At 43.1% G+C, this 23,865-nt stretch overlaps 1 protein-coding gene across 1 annotated transcript; it reads left to right on the top strand.

The window, feature by feature from the left end:
* The first annotated feature begins 18,812 nt into the window (after positions 1 to 18,812).
* Positions 18,813 to 20,897, top strand: LOC104607744 (3-oxo-Delta(4,5)-steroid 5-beta-reductase-like). The gene is made up of 2 exons (XM_010273442.3): positions 18,813 to 19,192; positions 19,303 to 20,897. The coding sequence occupies exons 1-2, from the start codon at positions 19,154 to 19,156 to the stop codon at positions 20,431 to 20,433; spliced, it is 1,170 nt and encodes a 389-aa protein (XP_010271744.1). The 5' UTR covers positions 18,813 to 19,153; the 3' UTR covers positions 20,434 to 20,897.
* Positions 20,898 to 23,865: the final 2,968 nt, after the last annotated feature.

Below are 23,865 nucleotides of genomic sequence, written 5' to 3'. Positions count from 1 at the left end.
ACTTCGGAGCCTCAAACCACAAGACCGGTAAGTCAAATTTATTTCAGGCATACAATCTTCTCTCTGGGAGAGATAAGGTGAGACTAGCTGATGGCTCTCTCCACCATAGCCGGCCAAGGAACCATATCTCTCCCACTCGGCTTTACCCTTTCTAACGTACTACATGTTCCTAAATTACATATGAATCTGCTTTCCATTAGTAGTATTACTCACTCCTTGAACTGTTCAGTTACTTTCTATCCGTTTTTATATGTGTTTCAGGATTTGGCCTCAGGGAAGACGATTGGTAGAGGAAGCATGGTGGATGGCCTCTACGTGTTGGAGAATAAAGCTGGTCTTGTGGCTACAGAGTCTTTGAGTTCTTCCAGTGAGAGTTAAGCCTATTTATGGCATAGTCGTCTTGGTCATCTTTCTTTTGAGTCGTTAAAAGTTATGTTTCCAAAGTTGTTTGAGCCTTTGTCAGTGAGTTAGTTGCAGTGTCAGACATGTCAATTGAGTAAACATTATAGAAGCTCTTTTCCTTCGAGAAATAAAAGTTAAATTTCCGTTTCATATTGTTTATTCTGATGTTTGGGACCCTGTTACTCTACCTACCGAGTCTGGATATAAGTACTTCATTACCTTGATCGATGATTACTCTAGATACACTTGGGTTTACCCTATGCGATCTAGAGAGGAAGTGCCTAAAATTGTGGAAGACTTTCAATGCATGGTGTTCACTTAGTTCCAAACTGAAATCCATATTTTCCAGTTGGACAATGCAAAGGAATACTTCCATAGTGATCTCACAGAATTCTTTGCTTTGAGTGGATCACTTCAATGAAGCTCTTGTGCTAGGACACCTCAACAAAACGGTGTTGCTGAAAGAAAAAACCGCCATCTTCTTGAAGTAGCTCGTGGCTTGTTAATCCATATGAATGTTCCGAAGCGCTTTTTGGATGGATGCTATTCTGTGTACTACGTACATCATCAACTGTATGCCCTCTCGGTTACTAGAGTATAAGGCCCCACATCAGCTTTTGTTTCCTACAGCTTCGTTGTTCCCCATTCCAATGCGTGTTTTTGGGTGTTGTTGCTTTGTTGATAACTTGTCACCTACTCGGGGTAAACTTGATCCTCGTGCTATTCCTTGTGTCTTCCTTGGTTACCCTCTATCTCAAAAGGGGTACCGTTGCTATGATCCCGTCTCTCGTAAGTACTATGTCTCAATAGATGTGTCCTTTGAGAATCAACCTTTCTTCTCGGTTTCTCCTCAGGGGGAGAGTAGGGTTGAGGAGAAACAGGCTCAGACTCAACTACCTCCTCTACTTGACCCTCCTCCATTCCGTGTCTTTCTTCGCCGCCACAAAAGCCAGCAGAGTTCAAGAGCTGTGGAACCTGACACTATGCAACCAACATCATCGGCTTCATCGGAGGTTGATCCTTCCCATCATCCAGGTACACTTGCTTCTATTGATATGCCTACTCCTCTCAATGCTGATTCCCCTGTCATTAATGATCTTGATGTTCCTATTGCAAAGAGAAAGGGTGTTAGATCTTGTACCACTAACCATCCTATCTCTCACTTTGTGTCCTATGATCATATTTCATCTTCATATCGTGCATTCCTCTCCTCTGTTGATAGTATCCCCATTCCTAAGAATGTGGCAGAAGCTTTATCCAAACCTGAATGGATAGATGCAATGAAGGAAGAGATTGATGCATTACACAAAAATGGCACTTGGGAGTTGGTGGATCTTCCTGAAGGGAAGGAACCAGTGGGGTGCAAGTGGGTGTTCACAGTGAAACATAAAGCTGATGGACTGTTGAAAGGTACAAGGCCAGATTGGTGGCAAAAGGTTTTACACAAGTATATGGAGAGGACTATGCAGAGACTTTTGCCCCAGTAGCCAATATGAACTCTATCAGAATTCTCCTTTCACTGGTGGCAAATCTTGATTGTGAATTTCATCAATTGGACATAAAAAATGCTTTCTTGAATGGTGACTTAGAAGAGGAAGTGTACATGACTCAACCTCTAGGTTTTTGTGCTAAAGACAGTGAACAAAAAGTGTGCAAGTTAAAAAAAATCTTTATATGGGCTGAAACAATTTCCTCGGGCCTAGTTTAGTAAGTTTCACTTAGTAGTTCAACAGATGGGGTTCAAACAATGCCAGTTAGATCATACACTATTTGTAAAGAAAGGTGAAGGGAAAATTGTAGCTCTAATTGTGTATGTGGATAACATAGTGACCACAGGAGATTGGGAGGCTGAAATTCAGAGACTAAAAAAGTTCTTAGCCACTCAATTTGAGGTGAAAGATCTAGGCCCCTTACGTTATTTCCTTGGAATTGAAGTTGCCCGCTCTCACAAGGGCATCTTTATTTCCCAACGGAAATATGTACTAGATCTACTAGAAGATACATGCAAACTGGGGGTGAGACCAATTGACTCACCAATTGAACCTAACCATCATCTGGGAGACAGTCAGGGAGAGTTCTTGAAAGATGTGAAGAAGTTTCAGAGACTTGTAGGGAGACTCTTGTATTTGTCTATGATCAGGCCTGATATTGCTATGCAGTGGGTGTCCTTAGTCAGTTCATGCACAATCCTAAGACAACTCACCTTGAAGCTACAGAGAGGATCCTCAGATACCTCAAGAAGTTTCCTGGAGCTGGTTTGTTGTTCCAGAAACATGGACATTTAAAGGTGGAGGTATATATTGATGTTGATTGACAGGGGCAGTTGATGACCGAAAGTCTACCAGTGGATATTGTGCCTTTGTAGGGGGAAACCTAGTCACATGGAGAAGCAAGAAGCAAAGTGTGGTGACTAGGTCTAGTGCTGAAGCAAAATACAGAGCTATGTCTCATGGAGTTGTTGAAATCATGTGGATAAGAAATCTGTTAGGAGAACTAGGTTTTACAGTTAGCAACCCTATGGCACTCTATTGCGACAATAAGGCTGCTATCAACATTGTAGCTAATCCAGTCCTCCATGATAGGACGAAACACATTGAAGTGGAAAAGCATTTTATTAGAGAGAAACTTGTAAGTGGAGAAATGTGCACCCCATATGTTAGCTTAGAAGAACAACTTGCAGACATCTTCACCAAAGGCCTTCATCATGTGCGGCATAATGATTTGTGTGACAAGTTGAGCATGATTGACATCTATGCTCCAACTTGAAGGGGAGTGTTGAAAGTGTTGAAATAATTGATTTTATGTTTGTTAGGGTCTGTTTGGATGATTAAAGCCTTTTTTATTTTCATATATTATCGTACTATCACTTAGTAGGGGCACAAGGGTCATTTCCCTTCTTATTTTTTCGCCCTATATATTATAATGAACCTGGTGCTGCCAGCACTGTTCCATTGCCTCAACACTTCTTCCTTCTTCTCTTCTCTTCTCTCCTCTTCTCTTATCTTTTCTTCTCTTTGTTGTAACCTTCAATTAGATCTACTATCAAGAAGAGACAAGTGCAAGATATGCTTGATAAAAAAATTATACAACCCAGCCATAGCCCATTCTCCTCACCGGTATTACTTGTGAAAAGAAGGATGGGACATGGCGGTTTTTTATATACTATAGGGCCCTGAACAACATTACTATGAAGGATCGATTCCCCATACCGGTAATCGATGAACTCGGCCGAGCCACAATATTTTCTAAACTAGACCTAAGATTAGGATATCATCAAATTCGGGTCCATGAGGGTGACATCCACAAGACTGCCTTTCGTACACATGGCATTATGAGTTTTTGGTTATGCCGTTTGGGTTGACCAATGCGCCAACTGCGTTCCAAGCACTTGTGAATGACATATTTCGACCCCATTTGCGCAAATTTATACTAGTTTTTTTTTATGATATACTTGTATATAGTGCTACATGGGACGAACACCTAGTGCATCTACAAATCACTGGAACTATTAAGGACTCAAACTCTTTGCAAAGGAGTCAGTGCGCATTCGGACAGACTCAAGTACACTACTTAGGGCACATAGTCGAAAATGGCACTGTAGCGGCAAACCCGGAAAAGATTTCAAGCATGATAAATTGGCCCCAACTTCAAAATGTTAAGGAGTTATGAGGCTTCTTGGGTCTAACAGGGTACTACCGGCGATTCATCAGAGGGTATGGACTGATTGCTGCCCCCTTGACAAGTTTACTTAAGAAGAATGGGTTCTGCTGGACTAGGGAGGCCCAACAGGCCTTCGAACGCTCAAAACAATTGTCTCGTCCCCACTGACGCTCGCACTTCCAGATTTCTCAAAGGACTTCATCATTGAATGTGATGCGTCAAGCCAAGGAGTGGGTGCGGTTCTCAGGCAAGAAGGAAGGCCACTAGCGTTTTTCAGCAAAGCATTGATAGCACAAAAATGGGCCAAGTCAGTATATGAACGAGAACTGATAGCAATTGTTCTCGCGGCGACCCTACCTTCTAGGGAGGAGGTTCATCATACGAACTGATCACCATAGCTTGAAATTTCTATTGGAACAGTTAGTGTTATCCCCGAAACAACTGCGATGGATAGCCAAATTACTCGGCTACAATTATGTCATTGAATACAAGGCAGGGCACACTAACAAGGTGGTAGATGCACTGTCATGCCAACCACAACTATTTCCATTACTTCTCACGGGCCCAACGTGTTCCTTCATGAGTCAGTTAAGGGAAGAAGCTGAAAGACACCCACAACTGAGCAAGTTGCGTTCACAGGTCCAAGAGGACCCTACTAGCCACCCAGTGTACACAGTGGAGAATAACTTGCTGTTGTATAAACATCGAATGGTGATACCACAGGATTCAGCCCATATTCAGCAGCTTCTTGAATTGTTCCACTCATCACCAGTAGGAGGACACTCAGGGATTTTGCGCACTTACAAGAGACTAGCCACTCAATTCCATTGGAAAGGCATGCGGAATTCGGTCCAAAAATTCAAAACCGAATGTGTCATTTGCCAGAAAAATAAGGCTGATACCCAATGTCCAGCAGGTTTGCTGCATCCACTCCCAATTCCTACACAAGTGTGGGCAGATATATCCATGGACTTCATAACGGGGCTTCCCCTTCCTATGGCAAGTCCGTCATTCTCGTAGTTGTTGACAGATTCACCAAATACTGCCATTTTCTCCCTCTTTCCCACCCCTTTACAGCTTCAATGGTGGCTGAGATTTTTACTAAGGAGGTGGCACGACTGCATGGTACCCCTAACTCTATTGTCTCGACCGCAACCCAATTTTTATGAGTCGTTTTTGGGCAGAACTTTTTCGATTACAAGGAGTGAAACTCTTCAAATCTACCAGCTACATCCTCAAACAGATGGGCAAACTAAGGTGGTCAACCGGAGTTTGGAAACCTATCTAAGGTGCTATGCAGGGGATAGGCCACGTCAGTGGCTCAAGTGGCTTCATTGGGCGGAATGGTGGTATAATACCACGCATACAGTGCAGCAGGAATGCCTGCCTTCTGGGCTCTATATGGACGGGACCCACCTCCCCTACTCCCATATGAGAAAGGGTCTACAGCAGTAGCAGCAGTGGAAGACCAACTCCTCCAGCGGGATAGGGTGTTACAAGAACTCAAATCCGACCTCCGTCGAGCCCAACAATGGATGGCAAACTCTTACAACAGAAAGCATAGGCCTGTCCAACACTAGGTTGGGGAGCAAGTCTTCCTTAAACTACAACCATACAAGTAAGTTTCAGTAGCAGGCCACGGGTGGAACAAACTGAGCCCAAGGTACTTCGGCCCATTTTGGATTGTGAAACACATTGGGTTTGTGGCATACAGGCTTGACCTTCCAGCAACATCAAAATTGCACCCTGTATTTCATGTATCTTTATTAAAGAAATGGCCAAAAACAGGAGCAATAACAACAACAACCCTCCCATCATTCTCGGAAGATGGCCAAGTTCAATCTGAGCCCACCCAGATAACAGATTTCAGGTGGATACACAAAGGGCATCACATCGAACCTGAGGCATTGGTGGTATGGTCAGGTCTCCCACTTGAAGATGCAACTTGGGAACCTTACTTGGACTTACAGAATAGATTTTCACATCTTGACCTTGAGGGCAAGGTCGCTTTCAAGGGAGGGGGGACTGTTAAGACCCAATAAGGGGAACAGAGGGATAAGTGTACAAGAAAAGGCCACGTCAGCCTTTAAGTAATGTAACTGACAACCAACCACTCGAACAAACTAAATAACAAACTGGACAAGTGGAGAGGCTGATATAACAGAATTGTAACGGAAGTGTTATAAATAAGGAAAGGAAGCCAGAAAAGGAGGTATTGATTTTGGGAGTTCAGTCTCTCTCTCTCTCTCTCTCTCTCTCTCTCTCTCTCTCTCTCGTTTCAGGAGGCAGGCTTCCTCGAAAAGCCCTGAGTTAGGTAGTTACCTAACAAAATGCCCATCTGATGCCGTAAGGCTCAGTTTAGGAGTACAAATATAAATATGCAAGGTGCAAAACCTTGTATTTTGTATGTATTTGTACTGTACATATTTGTACTCTTTCCAAACTGGGCCGAAAGAGTACAAAACCTTATATTATGTACATAATTAAATTATTGTCTCATGTTTAATGCAGCTCCAGATGCAAGGTGTTTATCTAGTATTGGTCCCAATTACTTCAGTTCAAAATTGAAATTGACCTGAGAACTGATATACTGATCTAGCTACACTCAGCGCCTAATGGATGATTAGAAACTCTACCAAATGGATTAAAATTGATAATGTTTATAGGAAATTCCATCATACAAAACTATAAAAGGAAAAAAAATCAAATTACAAAGTAAAATAGAAGAAGTGGATTATTTCTTGACTTAATTACTTGGGGAAGATACATTCTTTTTTGGGGTACAAGGGAACATGGGATGCATATTAGGTATTTTGCATGAATAAAGATGAGTTTCGGTAACTGAAATTAGCAGTGAAAAGGTAGTTCTTTTCTGTATGTTTGATGCCAATTTCCTACTCCCTGTTAATTCTTATGTTTTGGTTTGTGTGTCCTCATGTTCCAGTTGTGGGAGAAGGAAATTGAACTTAAGGATATGAAAGAGCAACTGATTGAACTCGTAGGCGTACTACGACAGAGTGAAGTACAGAGAAAAGAAATTGAAAAGAAGCAAAAGCTGAGAATGGAGAAATTGAAAAGCACAGAGAATAGAAAATTTGTTACAAACCAAGAATTTATCAAATTGAAATTAAGATGTACTTGTGACTCAAATATTTTGAATGGAGAATGTTTTTTTTTAAATGTTATTTGTAATTGATGTTTTTTTATTTTTGTATTTTATTTTGATTTAAATGAATACAGAGAAGAGAAAACAGGTAATTTGAAGAAAACTAGAAAAAAAAAATAGGTTATTTGAAAAAAGACTGCCGCTAAAGAAGTTCACGGCTGCCGGTAAAAAACACGCACCAAACTTTTAGCGGTAGGCGAACCAGTATTAGTGGCAGTCGCGGCCGCTGCTAAAAAATTTTTAGCGGTATTTTAAAATTTATACCGGCAGTTGTAAAAATTGCCGCTAGAATGTTTAGCGACAATCCTTTTAGTGGCAGTTTGCCGACTGCCAGTAAAGTCTCTAGTGGCAGTTTTAGGGACTTTTAGTGGCAGTTTTAGGGACTGCTGCTAAAAGTCATTTTTATTGTAGTGAGACAAACAAACAAGTGTAATCTGAATCATAGTGAACAAAGATTTTATTCACCTTCATTTTACTTCAACACTTTGCCTAGTGCAAACAAAATTTATACTGGAAACAAATGCAGCCAAAAGAGATAGGGATGCCATTTTGTGGAAAAGATATTCCAGATTGCCATTGAAGGAGAACCAACAAAAGAGAAAGAAACCGAGCAAAATAGTTGACACCAAAAACACATAGATCATAGCATGCTCTAGAATCATGTATTGAATTTAAAGAACAAGATTATCTCTTGTGTCTCCCACAAGAGGTGTGTAGAGTAAGAAATTTTCATTACATGTAGAAATATCTACAAAATATTTACAAAATGCAGCCTCAATAAAATAGGAAACTATTTAAGATAGTAAAAAGAAAAATAATCTAAACACAGGCAGGTGATTTGGCATGATGATGTTTGGAAATAAATTGATTGTAGACAGGCTTAATCAAAATTAAGTTGCATTGCATTGCATTGGATAAACTGAAGCATACACACTAAGTGGTATCCCAGGTTGAATTACCATTCCCTAGTAAATAGTGTCAGGTATCAGAGACAAAATTGTATACCATAAATTACCAAACCCAGGATCATTTGTGGATGTGTCAGGTTAATATAGAAGCCAAAAACCCTTCAATAATGTGGTACTGGAACTACTCTAGTTAACAAAATTTTAAGATCATTTTAATACGTAACCATAGCGATTTCATTAATAAACTCCTTTCTACCCAAAATAAATGGATAGATACAGAGTCAGCTTTGGGTTAAAAAAGAGTACTCACTTTGTCCATGTGAAAGAAATGAGTAACAATCTCGAAATTTGGAGGTTGACTATTAATATAGGTTCTTTCTTTTGCTGGAAGACTATTAAAATATGTCCTTTACTATATAGAATATTGACTTAATGAGGGAAAAGGATCCCTCATGCTAAAGGGCACTCTTATGATATCAGACTGGAGTTTGTTTAGCACCACACCACACCTTTTATTGTCTGTAAGTCCCATCTGAAACCAAGCCTGTGGTTAAAAGATCCAATTCATGTTCCTTATACTTCCCATAAAGGAGAAGAACATAATATAAATAACGATTTAAACAATGAATCTTCTTATGTTATAATGAGAATGTATAAATGCGTCTCACAGTCTAGTTCAAATAAATTGTTTAGAGATTATTTGAAATAAATTCTATGTTATCTGGACCCTTAAAAGACCAAGGATAAAATCTGGCATTATTGTATTGGTTTGAAGGATCAGACTAGCTATATGACCCTCTTGAACATAGGCTCTACAATAGCATAGAAATATTTCAAATAATAAAGAACATATTCCAACTAGGCAAACTTGGTGGAGATAGGATACCTCATTTTCTAAGGTAAAACATGAAGGCCCAAGTACACGAGTGATGGTTGGTGGCTGTGATGGATCCCAATCTTCAACTGTACTGTACCATCAACCAAATAGCAATTCAAAACAAAAACATGCAATGCACAATTGCAGAGACAGACACAATCTTATGCTGAAAACAGCATATGGCTTGGTTATCTGAAATGCACACATATACTTGAAATTTTGTGTCATTGCAAAAACAATCATTATACCAAGCAATGGAATGTAGATAAAAGGGAATTAGAATTTACCTCTAGCAGTTAAAGGGATCACCTGGCAGTTCATCAAACAGGTTTAGATGATGGCATGAGCTTTGATGTATGGCTCGCATTGTTGATACATTCTTTCAAGAATTTTTGAAGTTCTTCGGCATGTATGTGAGGGAAAGTCCTATAATAGTCTACATGGGGTGATGTGTGAAAGTTATATGCCAATATGTTTCTCCCCATCCCTTTCTGGTATGCAATAATTAAGGCATTGTTTGGGTAAACTTCTACTTTTATACTTTTAACAGTACCAAAGTACAAAAAATATTTTTATTTTGGTGTTTTTGCTTTGAAAACCATGTAAGTAAAAAAATTTGCAAAGTGTGCTTTCCGGAACAAAAGAACCATTTCCTGTTTGGTAAAAGCACATTTGTCCGTACTTCCGATGACGGTTTCCGGTGGTTTGGTGGCTGAGACCAGTGATGGTGGTATAACTCCTGTAGTGGCGAGCGGAGGTAGGGCCAAGAGTTGTACCGGAAGGTGGTCACACGTGACCACCCGTTCGCACGAAAATGAAAGTACTATTTCACCAAAAGCATGAAGTATAAAAAGCCTGTTTCGTGCTTTTGGGGGTTTTTGTACTCTTAAAAAGTATAAAAACAGAAACACAAAGTATACAATACAAACACTATATCATACTTTTCATACTTTTGTACTTTCAAAAGTATGAAAGTACTTTATAAAAGTCTATCCAAACAGGGCCTTACACTCTACTGACTTAAATGAAATGACTTTGTCAGCTGTGCTATACAGATATAGCTGAGGACAAGAAGGCTGATTTTTCAAAAGGACATTGATGATCCTGTTTAACCTCCTATGACACAGCATAGAATCAACCACAGCAATTAGTCATATTAATGTTTTGGACAATTTGGTCATCTCCTGCACAGATTTCAAAATTTAAACATATTACATACTGATTCACATCAGGAATCTTCAGGATAACAGGGAAGAACTTGTTCAAGATAGTCAGAAGTGTAGTCTCAATCAGCGGTGCCTCTGCTGGCACCTTCGATGTGATCTTATCATTCTCTGATCCATTTCCTTCTACAGCCACCTCTGAATAGAGTATGTTGAAGAGCTGCTGTGTTTCTTCAGAATTGCAGCCAAAAATCCTGCTGCCCAGACAATGCATCAAAAAATGTATCCAGCTGCATCATATTCATATCTCTGATAGAGTAGGAAAGTCAGCATAATGGAGTACTAAACAGGTCACCAAATTCCAGGATTTAATTAGCAACTTCAGAACAAATGTATAGAGAGCATATTCAAATTCAAGTTGCATAGTCTTGAATTCATAATAATATTTCCCTTCTGATATTGCACATAATTCTGATCTTGTATTCTTTGGGTGTCATAGTGCAAAGATGAGTTAATTTGTCTTTAGCCTATCTCACTTTTGGGATGTCATAGCCTTGGTGTTCTGCAAAAATGCTTTTGGGATAGGTAAAACCTGAAGCTTGCTTATTGGATTTTTCATTTTTTGCAGGTGGAGGCCACAGCTGATTCCCACAGTGATGAAACTAGGATTAGGATGCAAAAAAAATGTTATGGGAAAAGGCTATGGACATAGAACTATGTGGGTCAGATGGAGCATGGTGGGGTGTTAGAGGGCAGATGCGGGATGATCAACAAATCAATTACTTATGCTGAACATTTTCCGAACAGCAAATTTGTGGAACCGGTACTAGATTGTCTATTGGAAACTTCCTCCGGTGGCAGGTCCTTCCCTTACCCATCAAACTAAGATATGATCCTGCTCGTACATAGACATCTCTTGTTGAAGTTGGTATTCAGAGGCTTGGCTTAACAAGACTCGAGACTTCTGTATTTAATGGGTACACTCAGGTGGTTTATGTTCAAAATATTTGAACCTGGGTCTTGAATAAGAGGGAATATATGGCAAAGGTTTTCAGTACCCAATGCAGGGAATCTAGGATCTACTTATATTCTGCATTTTTCTTGCATCACATATATGAAGTTCGATTACTGTATACCCCAATCTCATGCATTTAGGTTTGCAAAATCATTTCCTGATAACGTTTGGATTTTAAATGAGCAATGGAGTAATTTTTACCTTAAACAAAATACAATTGGTTGCCTTGGGACTCATGTATCTATTATATTATTCATGAAAGGAATTTTGCAAAATTTCAATGACATTTTTTATTTAAGAAAATGAATTTGAAACAAATTAAAAAAAAAAAAAAAGTTAGAGATTTAGTGGCTCGACTGCCACTAAAAATATGTCAAAAAAGGATGCCAAACAGCGGCAGTCGGTGCATCCCTAAAAGTCCTATTTCTAGTGACAGTTTTTTGAGTTTTATTGGCAATCGTCAAAGCGAACTGTCGCTAGAACTTTTAATGACGGTGGTTTTTACGGTAAAACTTTTAACGGCAGGTCGTCTTCCCCCAAGTAATGAATCTATCATTTATGCTGTAGCTCAAGATATTAGAGCTACACAATGCTTGGAAGCTAAATGTGGGTGTAATTATGTTATGCGTCCGAGTGTAGAATCGCGTCACAGGTCGCTCCACTGTAGGAACCTCAGATCTTTCCTTGCCCTTGGACTTGCGTACAAGCCCTATTTTGACTATCTCGTGGGTGATTTGTTCAAGAGATCACCGAACTCTCCTTTACTCTCTTTCTTAACTGAATATTCGATATCCTCATTCAATAATGGCGTCTCCTTAAATAGGAGATTACAATAGGAGGGTTCCTTGTTGGTTTTAGCTAGGTTAGTCCTAAATAGACTCAAACTTCTACTTCTATTTAAACTACTTTTCTTTTTAATGGTACTACAATTCCTTCTAAGAATAGGGGATAAGATAAGGGAGTATGGGATAAGGGATAAGGTGTGTTCTCTTGACGTATCCAGATAAGGGTGGGCTCACCCTATGAGCTGTCGTGTGGGCCCTGCTCTACTGCTGCTGCTGGTGTGCATGCGCGCGGCTCATGGTGCCGCCGCCGTGCAGCGCGCGCGGTGCCGCTGCCGTGCGGTGCTGCTGCCACGCGGTGCGTGCGGTGCCACTGCTGTGCAGTGCGTGCGCGCGGCTCATGGTGCCGGTCGTGTGCACGCTGCTGCCTCAACTGTTGCCGTGTGGTGCGGGTGCTCATAACATCACTCCCCTCCTGGACTATGAGCTTGTCCTCAAGCTCGAGGTCTGGATAGGCGTTGTGGAGATCAGTCCAGGGGATCCAGGTTGCCTCTGCTGGAGGTAGTCCTTCCCATTCGACTAAAACCTCGAAGGTGCCTTGATGGATGTGGAACCGGATAAGGGCACGGGGCTGGAGGATAGGTCTTCCGTCCTGCAAGGGGGGTAGGGGAGGCACATGGTCGGGAGGAGTGCCAACATAAAGCTTTAGGAGGGACACATGGAAGATGTCGTGGATCCTGCTGTGCTCTGGGAGCTCAAGTTGATAAGCTACCTTTCCTATCTTCCTTAGAATCTTGAAGAGCCCGTAGAATTTGGGGGCCAGCTTAGGGGGCCCCCGGCGCCTGAGAGACAGCTGCCTGTATGGTCGGAGTTTCAGCCAAACGTATTGCCCTGGTTCGAAGGTGACTTCGCGGTGCCGCCGATCGTAGGCGTGTTTCATACGTGCCTGCGCCTGTTGTAAGTGCAAGGAGACTTCGGCCAGGAGGGCATCACGAGCATGGAGGTTGCGGTCCACTTCTTCCAACCGCGTTGAGCCCGGCTCATAGGACAGAAGGCATAGAGGATCTCGACCGTACACAACTCTGAAGGGAGTCATTCCAAGGGAGGAGTGATAGGATGTATTGTAGCAGTATTCAGCCCATGGGAGGTACTCCACCCAGCGTTGTGGCTGGTCACCCACGAAGCAACGAAGGTACATCTCAATTGTCCGGTTCACCACCTCTGTTTGGCCATCTGACTGTGGATGGTATGCTGAGGAGAAGGCGAGGGTCGTGCCTTGTAATCTAAAGAGCTCCTTCCAGAATGTGCTTGTGAAGATCGGGTCCTGGTCACTGACGATGGACTCGGGGAGTCCATGCAGGCGAAAAATGTGGGTGAAGAAGGTATGGGCGACCGAGACTGCGGTATAAGGATGGGATAAAGGGAGGAAGTGAGCATATTTGGAGAACCGGTCCACTACCACGAACAGACTGACTTCGCCCCGACTTTGGGCAGCCCTTCGATGAAATCCAAGGCAACATCGGCCCAGATCTGCGTTGGGAGGGAGAGGGTTGGAGCAGGCCTGTGGGGTGCAGATTTTCCCATTTTTGCTGTTGGCAAACTACGCAGTTCTGGATAAAGTCCCGCACCGAGGCCCTCATAGCTTGCCAGTGGAAGTCAGTGAGCATATTTGGAGAACCGGTCCACTACCACGAACAGGACTGACTTCCCCCCGACTTTGGGCAGCCCTTTGATGAAATCCATGGCAACATCGGCCCAGATCTGCGTTGGGAGGGAGAGGGTTGGAGCAGGCCTGCGGGGTGCAGATTTTCCCATTTTTGTTGTTGGCAAACTACGCAGTTCTGGATAAAGTCCCGCACCGAGGCCCTCATAACTTGCCAGTGGAAGTTAGCATGAATGCGATGGAGCATTTTTTGAATGCCCTCGTGTGTCGAGTGGTGTATGTTGGCGATGATGGAGGGAATTAGGGGGCAATCGGCGGGTAGGTAGAACTTCTTTTTGTAGAATACCAGCCCATCGTGGAGAGACCAGTTCGGGTTAGCAGACCCAGACTGTATTTCTTGGACCAGGTTGTTCCATTCTGATGACTGTGGCAGTGTGTTCCGAAGTCTTCTAACAGGGTGGCTCGTGGTTGGGAGATCGCATGGAGGAGCATACTATCTTCTTCTCGTCGGGACAGGGCATCTGCTGCACGGTTCAGGGATCCTGCCTTGTAGTCCACTCGGAAATCGAAACCCAGAAGCTTGCTGACCCAATGTTGTTGTGGGGAGGTGGTCAGTCGTTGTTCCAGCAAGTATTTGAGGCTGTAGTGGTCTGTTTTGACGACGAAGGGTCTGCCCCATAGGTATGGCCTCCAGTGTTGTATTGCCTTGGCTAGGCCAATGAGCTCGCGTTCATAAGCGGGTAATTTGAGATGGCGATCAGCTAGCTTGCGGCTGAAGAAGGCTATCGGGTGCCCTTGCTGCTAAAGGATGGCTCCTATGCTTGTGCCGGAAGCATCACACTCGACTGTGAACACAAGATCAAAGTTTGGTAGCTGGAGGACTGGTGTGGAAGAGAGGGCTTCCCTTAGGCCTACGAAGGCTGCACCGGCTGTGCTATCCCAATGGAAGGCATTTTTCTTGAGCAGGTTGGTAAGCGGGGCTGCTAACAGGCCGTAATTCTATACGAACTTTCGATAGTACCCTGTTAGCCCTAGGAACCCACGGAGGGCCTTGGCGGACTGTGGTCGGGGCCAATCCTTGATGGCCTGAATTTTGGAGCTGTCCACAGTTACACCTTGCTCGCTGATTACATGTCCAAGGTAAAGGACTTGGTGTTCCCCAAAGGAACACTTTGATCTTTTAAGGAAGAGTCGGTGCTGCTTTAGGAGCTCGAGCACGACCCGCAAGTGTTGAATATGTTCCACCCACGTCTTGCTATAGACCAAGATGTCGTCGAAGAAGACCAGTACATATTTACGGAGGTGGGAGTGGAAGACTTCATTCATCAGAGCCTGGAATGTGGAAGGGGCGTTGCAGAGGCCGAATGACATAACTAGGAACTCGAAATGGCCATGATGCGTCCTGAAGGCTGTCTTTTCTACATCTGCGGAAGACATCCTGACCTGGAAATAGCCTGACCTAAGGTCTAATTTGGAGAAGAATTATGCGCCGTGGAGTTCGTCCAATAATTCGTCTACGATGGGGATCAGAAACTTATCTTTGACGGTTCGGCTATTGAGTTCCCTATAGTCTACACAAAATCTCCAAGTCCCATCATGTTTGGGTACCAACAGGACTGGGGAGGAAAAGGGGGAGTGGCTGGGCCGAATGATCCCCTGTTGTAGCATCTCTGCGCATTGCTTTTCTAACTCATCTTTCTGTCGGTGGGGGTAGCGATAGGGCCGAACCACGACCGGGTCTGATCCTACAATTAGAGGGATCTGGTGGTCGCAGGCTCTAGGAGGTGGGAGGCCCTTGGGTTCTTGGAAAACGGTTGAGTAATCGGTGAGAAGTCTCTCCACATCAGTTGTGCGCGAATTCTCCCCCTGGAGTGCATGTAGTTGTGTCTTGGTCCTTGTCTGGGTTCCCTGCCAAGTAACCAGTTTGCCATCTAAGTGGAAGGTCATGGTCAGGGCAGTGAAGTCCCACAGGATTGGGCCTAGCGTGATCAGCCATTTGACGCCTAGGACGATGTCAAATTCGTCCAAGGATAGTACAAATAAATCTGCTCGGAAGGACTCTTTTTCAACCTGAATTCTAGTGTTCTTGCAGATATCGGGGCTGTGGACTCTTTCCCCGTTTGCCACGGCTACCTGTAGTTGTGGCCTGACTTCCATGGGCAATTCTAACTTGCGGACCGCCTGATTGCTGATGAAATTGTGGGTGCTTCCGGAGTCTACCAGAATGCGCACTGGTTTCCCCGTCACTAGCGCCCTTAGTTGCATTGTCTGGGAGGTTCTGATCCCTATGATTGCGTGAAGTGAGATATCGGGTTCAGTTGGTGATGGCTCTTCCTCATCCTCTTCAGTCTCATCTACTAGAAGGCAGAATAGTTTCTTGCATCTATGCCCTGCGGAGTATAGGTCATCGCAATTGAAGCACTGCCCCTTTGCGCGCCGTTCTGCCATCTCGACTCGAGACAGACGCTGGATGGGGGGTGACACCCTGCTGCTCCCTGTCTGTGATACTGATCTGGAGGGGTTACCGGTGTGGGTCCTCTGCTCCCTGTTGGGCGCAGGGGTAGACACTCCCGTTGGCCTTGACGGTGCCCAAGTCGTGGCTGGCCGTCCAATGCTGAAGGGTCCGTGAGTAAGCTGCATCTTCCGTTCAAAGGAGTGGGCGAGGTTCATCGCCGTAACCAGATTTGGGGGGTGCTGCATCTCTACATCTACCCTTAAGGGTTATATCAGCCTTGCTGTGAACATGTCCACTTGCTGATCTGGTCTAACCGTGGCGGCTCTGGCAAGCAAGGTTTGGAACTGGCGTTGATATTCAGCCACAATTCCCATTTGCTTGAGATTGATTAGCTCACCCAGCGGGTTGCTCGTCATCGGGGGTCCAAACCTGAGGAGGCAATAGGACCTGAACTGCTCCCAACTGAGCCCGGGTTCTTCTTGCTCCACGCGATAGAACCAGAGCTGTGTCTCTTCCGTAAGGTGGAAGGCTGCTAGGCTGACCTTGTCTCTGTCATCCGTGCGTTGGTTGCGGAAGAACTGCTTGCAGCGGTACAACCAACCTAATGGGTCTCCGGTGCTGTCGTAAGATGGAAATTCAAGCCGGCTGTACTTGGGGACAACTGCAGTCGTCGGTGCTGTGGCTTGATGTTCGTTGGCTGATTCTGTCCCGTCCGTGCGGCGACTGCTGGTAGAGGCTAGTCCCTCCGAGTTCTTTTCTTTGTGGGAGAGGAACGCTTCTAACAGGCGACGCAGCTCCCGAACGTCATCTTTGACCTCTCAGACCTCCATACTGGTTTCTGCGAGCCTATGCTCCAGTTCATGGAATCTGAAAGACAGTGGCTCCTGTTCCCCCATAACGGTAGGCTCTGATACCAAGATGTTATGGGCCCGAGCGTAGGATTGTGTCACAAGTCGCTCCACCGCAAGAACCTCAGATCTTTCCTTGCCCTTGGACTTGCGTACAGGCCCTTTTTTGACTATCTCGTCGGTGATTTGTCCAAGAGATCACCGAACTCTCCTTTACTCTCTTTCTTAACTGAATATTCGATATCCTCATTCAATAATGGCGTTTCCTTAAATAGGAGATTACAAGAGGAGGGTTCCTTGTTGGTTTTGGCTAGGTTAGTCCTAAACGGACTCAAACTCCTACTTCTATTTAAACTACTTTTCTTTTTATGGTACTACAATTCCTTCTAAGAATAGGGGATAAGATAAGGGAGTATGGGATAAGGGATAAGGCGTGTTCTCTTGACGTATCCAGATAAGGGTGGGCCCACCCTATGAGTTGTCGTGTGGGCCCCGCTCTGCTACTGCTGCTGGTGTGCATGCGCACTGCTCATGGTGCCGCCGCCATGCGGTGCCGCGCGGTGCCACTGCTGCGCAGTACGTGTGCGCGGCTCATGGTACCGCTGCCGTGCGATGCCGATCGTGTACGCACTACTGCCTCAACTGCTGTCATATGGTGCGAGTGCTCATAACAAATTATAGTAAATAGTATGTATGACTTTGGTCTCTAAGGAAGCTGGAAGAAGTCTCTGAATGAAATTGCTATCAGTCTACTATTATATAAACAGAAATAGGAATATAATGGCCGCCCATACTCTGGAGTCTAGCCATATAATGCATGCAAATATGGTATACATGGACAGGGCCAATATGTACTGCAGCGCCTGGGTGTATCGGTCGGCTTCTTTTATTTCTGAATGAATGATCGATCATCTTTTCCAAAGGTAACCATGCACATTAATTACAACTTTGCAACTACTGTAGGTACATATAGTTTTTATTTCTTGGTTTTTAGCTATTAATAGTAACCATGATTAAATGTAGGCTTTAGCTACCTATAGACCGGCCCATCTGTAGCCCTGGCCTCTAGCTGGAGTGGAGCATAGTGTAGAGTAGTGATATCAATCAACATATTTACTCGTCATCAATTTGGTTAAACTGTTTCTATATGTGAATCAACACCCCAACAAGGTTCAAAATTATCTATACATTCGATACATCGGTAAAGATGTATTTTTTTCGAATCTAATTCAGAGGGGCTGGCTTAAGGTGTATTCAGCCTATGAATTGATCGAAACCCCGAAACACTCTCTATAACGACATACCAAGAATCCCGTGATACAATATATGAATATATATATATGATGTAATATGTATCGAAATTTTTAACCTTGCACCCAAGCATATGCATTGTTTTATGTTTATCAACTAGTTGTTACATAAATAAATAAATTGGCGGTGGCAAAATCCGTATCCATATTTGATTCTGGCTTAGCTTAATTAGCCAATTAGCCGGTTAGAATTAGAACAAACAATTATTAACGTTTTGATCGCGACAACTACAAGCGCTTTAATTTTAACACCTGTTTGGCACCGGTTGCTGGTTCAGGTTCAAAGGTCTGAAGGGGGTGGGTGACTGGATGTTACATGTTAGAAAATGAAAATAGAAAGCGGGTGCTCCAATTTCCACAGGAAGAGATTCACCATTCATCATTCATCGGTTCGTCTATGGATAACTACAATAGATGCCACGTGGGATATATGTCTCCTATGTGAATGCGACTGATTGTGACCCGAAAGAAATTATGAATGAGAAATGCCCATTGGTTTGACTGACTGGTTTGTGCTGACTGCCACCAAAGTTCATAAGTGATGTGGCCATGGTTATCACGTATCCATCTTCTCTCTCTCTCTCTGAGTACTAATTCCTCTTTCTCTTTGGTATGATTATTAATAAATAAAGATTAAACTACAGACAGAGAGAGAGAGAGAGAGTCAGCAGCAAGGCAACCAGCGAGTCTGCGACAGCAAAGCAAGCCTGTTCTGTTTTTCAATTGATGTATTAATGCATCATATGATGTTCATTTTTGTATAATATTTCATATTAGCCAGTGCCATCTCATTTCTCGACAACAATCAGTTCGGACCAGTAGCCTGCTAGCTGCTGATCTCGCCCTTCAATTCCTTCTTTCTTCTCTTCTGTCTGCCTGTCTATTTCGATTCCTATCTGTAAAAATGAGTTGGTGGTGGGCAGGAGCTATTGGAGCTGCAAAGGCATGCATCCACTCTCTCTCTCTCTCTCTACCCTTTATTATTTCAACATCCTTCTTTATTTATTTGTGGTTGATTTTCTTCTTTATTTTGATTAATTTTATACATAACAGAAGAAATTCGAAGAAGATGTGGTTCCTCTCAAGCACCAGAGCGTAGGACTGATCATCGGCGTGACTGGCGTCGTCGGCAACAGCTTGGCCGAAATCCTCCCACTCTCCGACACCCCAGGCGGCCCATGGAAGGTCTACGGCGTCGCCCGCCGGCCCCGTCCCTCCTGGAATGCCGATCACCCTATCGAATACATTCAATGCGATGTTTCCGACCCCGAAGAAACCCAAAGCAAGCTCTCACCACTCACCGACGTCACCCACATCTTTTACGTTACCTGGACCAATCGCCACACCGAGTCCGCCAATTGCGAAGCCAACGGCGCCATGCTCCGTAACGTTCTCACAGCAGTCATCCCGAACGCTCCAAATCTAAATCATATCTGCCTCCAGACCGGTCTCAAGCACTACGTCGGCCCCTTCGAGTCCTTCGGTAGGATTCAACCCCACGATCCTCCCTTCCACGAGGATCTCCCCAGGTTAAACGTCCCCAATTTCTATTATACTATGGAGGACATCCTCTTGGAAGAGGTGCAGAAGAAGGAAGGGTTGACGTGGTCGATCCACCGTCCCGGGCATATCTTTGGATTCTCTCCTTATAGCTTGATGAACGTAATCGGGACGCTCTGCGTTTATGCGACCATCTGTAAGCACGAGGGTATGCCGCTGAGGTTTCCAGGGACAAGAATTGCTTGGGAGGGTTATTCCGATGCATCGGATGCAGATATGATCGCGGAGCATCAGATATGGGCGTCGGTAGATCCTTACGCGAAGAACGAAGCCTTCAATTGTAGCAACGGAGATGTATTCAAGTGGAAGCATCTGTGGAAGGTGCTGGGGGAGCAGTTCGGGGTGGAGGAATTGATGATGGAGGAGGGCGGACTGAGCTTGGAGGAGATGATGAAGGATAAGGGTCCGGTGTGGGACGAGATTGTGAGGGAGAAGGAATTGGTGCCAACCAAGCTGGAGGAGGTGGGAGTATGGTGGTTCGTGGACGCCATTTTTGGGTTGAAGGAGTCGTACTTGGCTAGCATGAACAAGAGTAAAGAGCATGGCTTCCTGGGGTTCAGAAATTCCACCAATTCCTTTATTTCCTGGATAGACAAGATGAAGTCCTATAAAATTGTGCCTTAATTTCATGGCATTTTTCTTCTTGTTGATTCTTGATTGATTGGCATTTGATTAATCAAAAGAAATGAGGACGAGGCGAGAGAAGGTAATAACTAATAACGATGAAGATGAATGTTTTGCTCTGCTGTCCATACTTCACAAGTATAACGTTGCTGCTGGTGATTTCACATTTCAGTGGAGAATAAAAGCAAGATGCAATTTTATTTTATCTGTGTATGTGTTTAAGTTAAGAAAGAAGCATTTGTTCACTGAACCAAAATTATCGTAAGAAGCATTTCTTGCCATAAAAAAAAAATGTCTCCAAGATCACACAAAGAGGGGATTAATAAGAGAATGAAAAATTAACACCTAAATTGTCTTTTATTTTTGGGTAAATGTAGTAACGTGTAATTTTGGGTTTGTGAAAATTGTCATTATATGTGTAATTTTCTTTATCAATCAACTATATTGAATTCACCTCATCCTAATTTTTTCTATCTGTTTCTGGTATAAAGTTCCTCTTGCTGTTCTTGTCACTCCATCTCTTTACAATCTCATAGCCTGAGAAGACAGTCGTCCCATATGGTCTATAAATAACATTTCTTGTATATTTTCCTGTTTATTTTATTATGGGAAAATTTTCTATCATTACTCTGTATTTTGGCTCAGTGACAATTTAGTCTCCAAACTTTAAAAATATGACAATCTAGTACCTAAACTTTTAAAATTTGATAATCCAGCACTCGAACTTTCAAAATATGACAATCCAGTACCTATTGTTAACCTGTCCGTTAATTAGCTGCTAACTGACATTTGAAAAGTTAAAAATGCCTTTCAAATGCCATCTAATTCTTTTTATCAACCATCCAAACATTGACTAAAAAACTGAACAATCCCAAATTCTAATATCTTCTATTCAAAAAAGTTGGTGACTGTTTAGATTTATCTAAAATTTGGAATTATTCATTTTATTGTCAATGCTTGAATAGTTGATAAGGAGAATTAGATGACATTCTTAGGGCATTTTTGACTTTTCAAATGTCACTTAACGGCTGATTAACGGCAGATACTAGATTGTCACATTTTTAAAGTTCAAGTACTGAATTATCACATTTTGAAAGCCTCAGTATTAAATTATCACATTTAAAGTTCGGAGACCAAATTGTCACTTAAACCAAAGTACAAGGTACTAATCCAAAATTTTCCCTTCTATTATTAATGAAGCTCATGCCTTATAAATAGAAAGTACATTTTTAAATATAGAGTATAATTTTGAAGCATAAGCAGAAGATAATAAGAATAAAAAGGAAAGATACCCAATACAAATTAAGATGAAAAAATGCCAAAACCACTGGTAGCTGAATAGCTGAGTTCGCATAGTCTGTCCCCAGGGGGCAGAAATTTTTCTATCCCATCCAATGAGAGCCGAACACGGGCACCCTCCCCTCTTTCTTTTGAAACTGATGGAATCCTGGCGGCTAACGGCAGTCTGGACTCAGAAACAATTTAAATTTTGTAAACCCGCTATTTTCGCTTTTGTTTCTCCTTGTCTACCTTTTTCATTTCTCCCTCTCCCAGGCCCACCCGCTTTGGTTCCGCTTCTTCTTCCCTCTCTCCTATATGAAATTCGCCTCCCCTCCTCCATTTCTTCCCTCTCACTGGAAAATGACCCATTTTCTAGCAACCCACCGTTGGATCAGAACCCGAGGACTCATGCAATGTACAACTGTACAAGGTGGGGTACTCTGTTAATTCTGAAAGGTGATAGTTCCCACCAACAAGTGTGAACTCTAGACAAAGGATTGCTCTCGATTTGCAACTAGATTTTGATTGTTTTATGAGTTAATGTATAAGAAGGTAAATTTGAACCTGCATTTCGTTATCTCAATGGTTTCTCAATCATAGAGAGAGGTCATATACAGAACACAGAATTGCAGTTTTACTTATATTATAGCAAACCGTATATATATATTGGTAAATCTTTGTATACATAAATGAAAATCCACTTTTACTTATATTTTAAGCTTTTGTTGCTCAAAGCAAAACCATCGCAAACAAACTCTCCAACACGGCAAAACCACCCACAAAACGATTTCTCAAACCATGTCCGACGCTAGTGGGGCCACCGCTGGACCCTCAACTACCACCTGCGTCGGAGCCGGAGCACACAATAGCCCCATTTCTTGGTGACAATACCACGACGATTGGGGAGAGCAACGGGAGACTTAACTGCAGTTACTCCATTCAACAACTTTCATTGGTGTATTCGTCTTCTGTCTGACATTGCTTACTCACCCCTATTCTCGATCTTTTTCTTTGCTTGTCCCCCATTTCTTTGCTTGCTTGCCATTTTTCATCCTTGAGTACTGCTCCCTCCTCAGAGGTCATAACATGAACGGATCTTCTTGCAGAGAACCACCCTGTGTAGAAGAGCCAATGAACAACCCTCCTGGTGACAACGTCCACACCTTGGAAGAGTCTGAGGTGTAGTAGAAGGAAGTGACGTTGTTCCATTCGAGGTGGTAAAGAAGTCGGCCCAGCTAGTCCTGGATGATGTTGAAGTTGCGGCCATTGGGGGCGGCTCGACCCAACACGATGGTTTGTGTTGTGCTGGGCCAAGGGTTCGAGATTCACGGGCCGGTATGGCATGGCATGACTGTTCGTGTTGTGTCGCCCACAGCCTGCTTGCCGACACAGCCCAGCCCATAGCGGGCCACACTCGGCTCCTTTAAAAAGTAGCCCCCCCCCCCCCCCCCCCCCCCAATAGCTAGTTTCAACCTTTTGGGGGTTTTTTACATAAATACCCCCTAATAGCTATAAACAGCTATATAGGGGGGTATTTATGTATTTTGCTTATGAAGGAGAGAAAAATGACACAAATGCCCCCCAACAACTATTATATAACTAGTTTAGGGGGGCTTTTTGGGTTTACAATGACCAAAATACCCTTCCCAACAATTAAAAAATAGTTAGTTTTTAGGGTATTTTTGGGCAATTGAATTATTTTCAATTCCTCTAAATAGCCCTATCCTCCACCATTCTTCTCATCTCACCAATTCAACAATCAACATTCAACAATTCTCTTATTAAGTTATTCTCTTAATCTCTTCAGTCTTCATTCCCTCTCTCAGTCTCTCACTCTCTTTGTCTCTCAATCTCTCTCGGTCTCTTATACATTCTCTACAATCTGAGTGAACTTTGATAGTCTCATAGTTTGAATAACTGATTGTCTGATTCTCCAAGTTAGCAATTTGGGAGGCTTGGAGCTTTGGATGTTGTCATGTTGAAAGGCTTTAACTGTTGAAATCAAGTTGGCATTCTGAACCGACAATTTGAAGTAAGTCCAATTAAATTAATTTTATTTTTTAAGAATTTGAAAAAAAAAATGGCCAGCTCTTCCCAGAACCCCAAGTTTAGTAGTCCGATTTGGAGAACATTTAAAATAAAGGATGTTGA

The sequence above is a fragment of the Nelumbo nucifera genome, chromosome 5 (assembly GCF_055504915.1).
Source record: "Nelumbo nucifera cultivar China Antique chromosome 5, China Antique-T2T, whole genome shotgun sequence".
NCBI lineage: Eukaryota > Viridiplantae > Streptophyta > Magnoliopsida > Proteales > Nelumbonaceae > Nelumbo > Nelumbo nucifera.
Note: the sequence above shows the minus strand (reverse complement) of the source record. Positions and strands in the feature narration are given on the sequence as shown.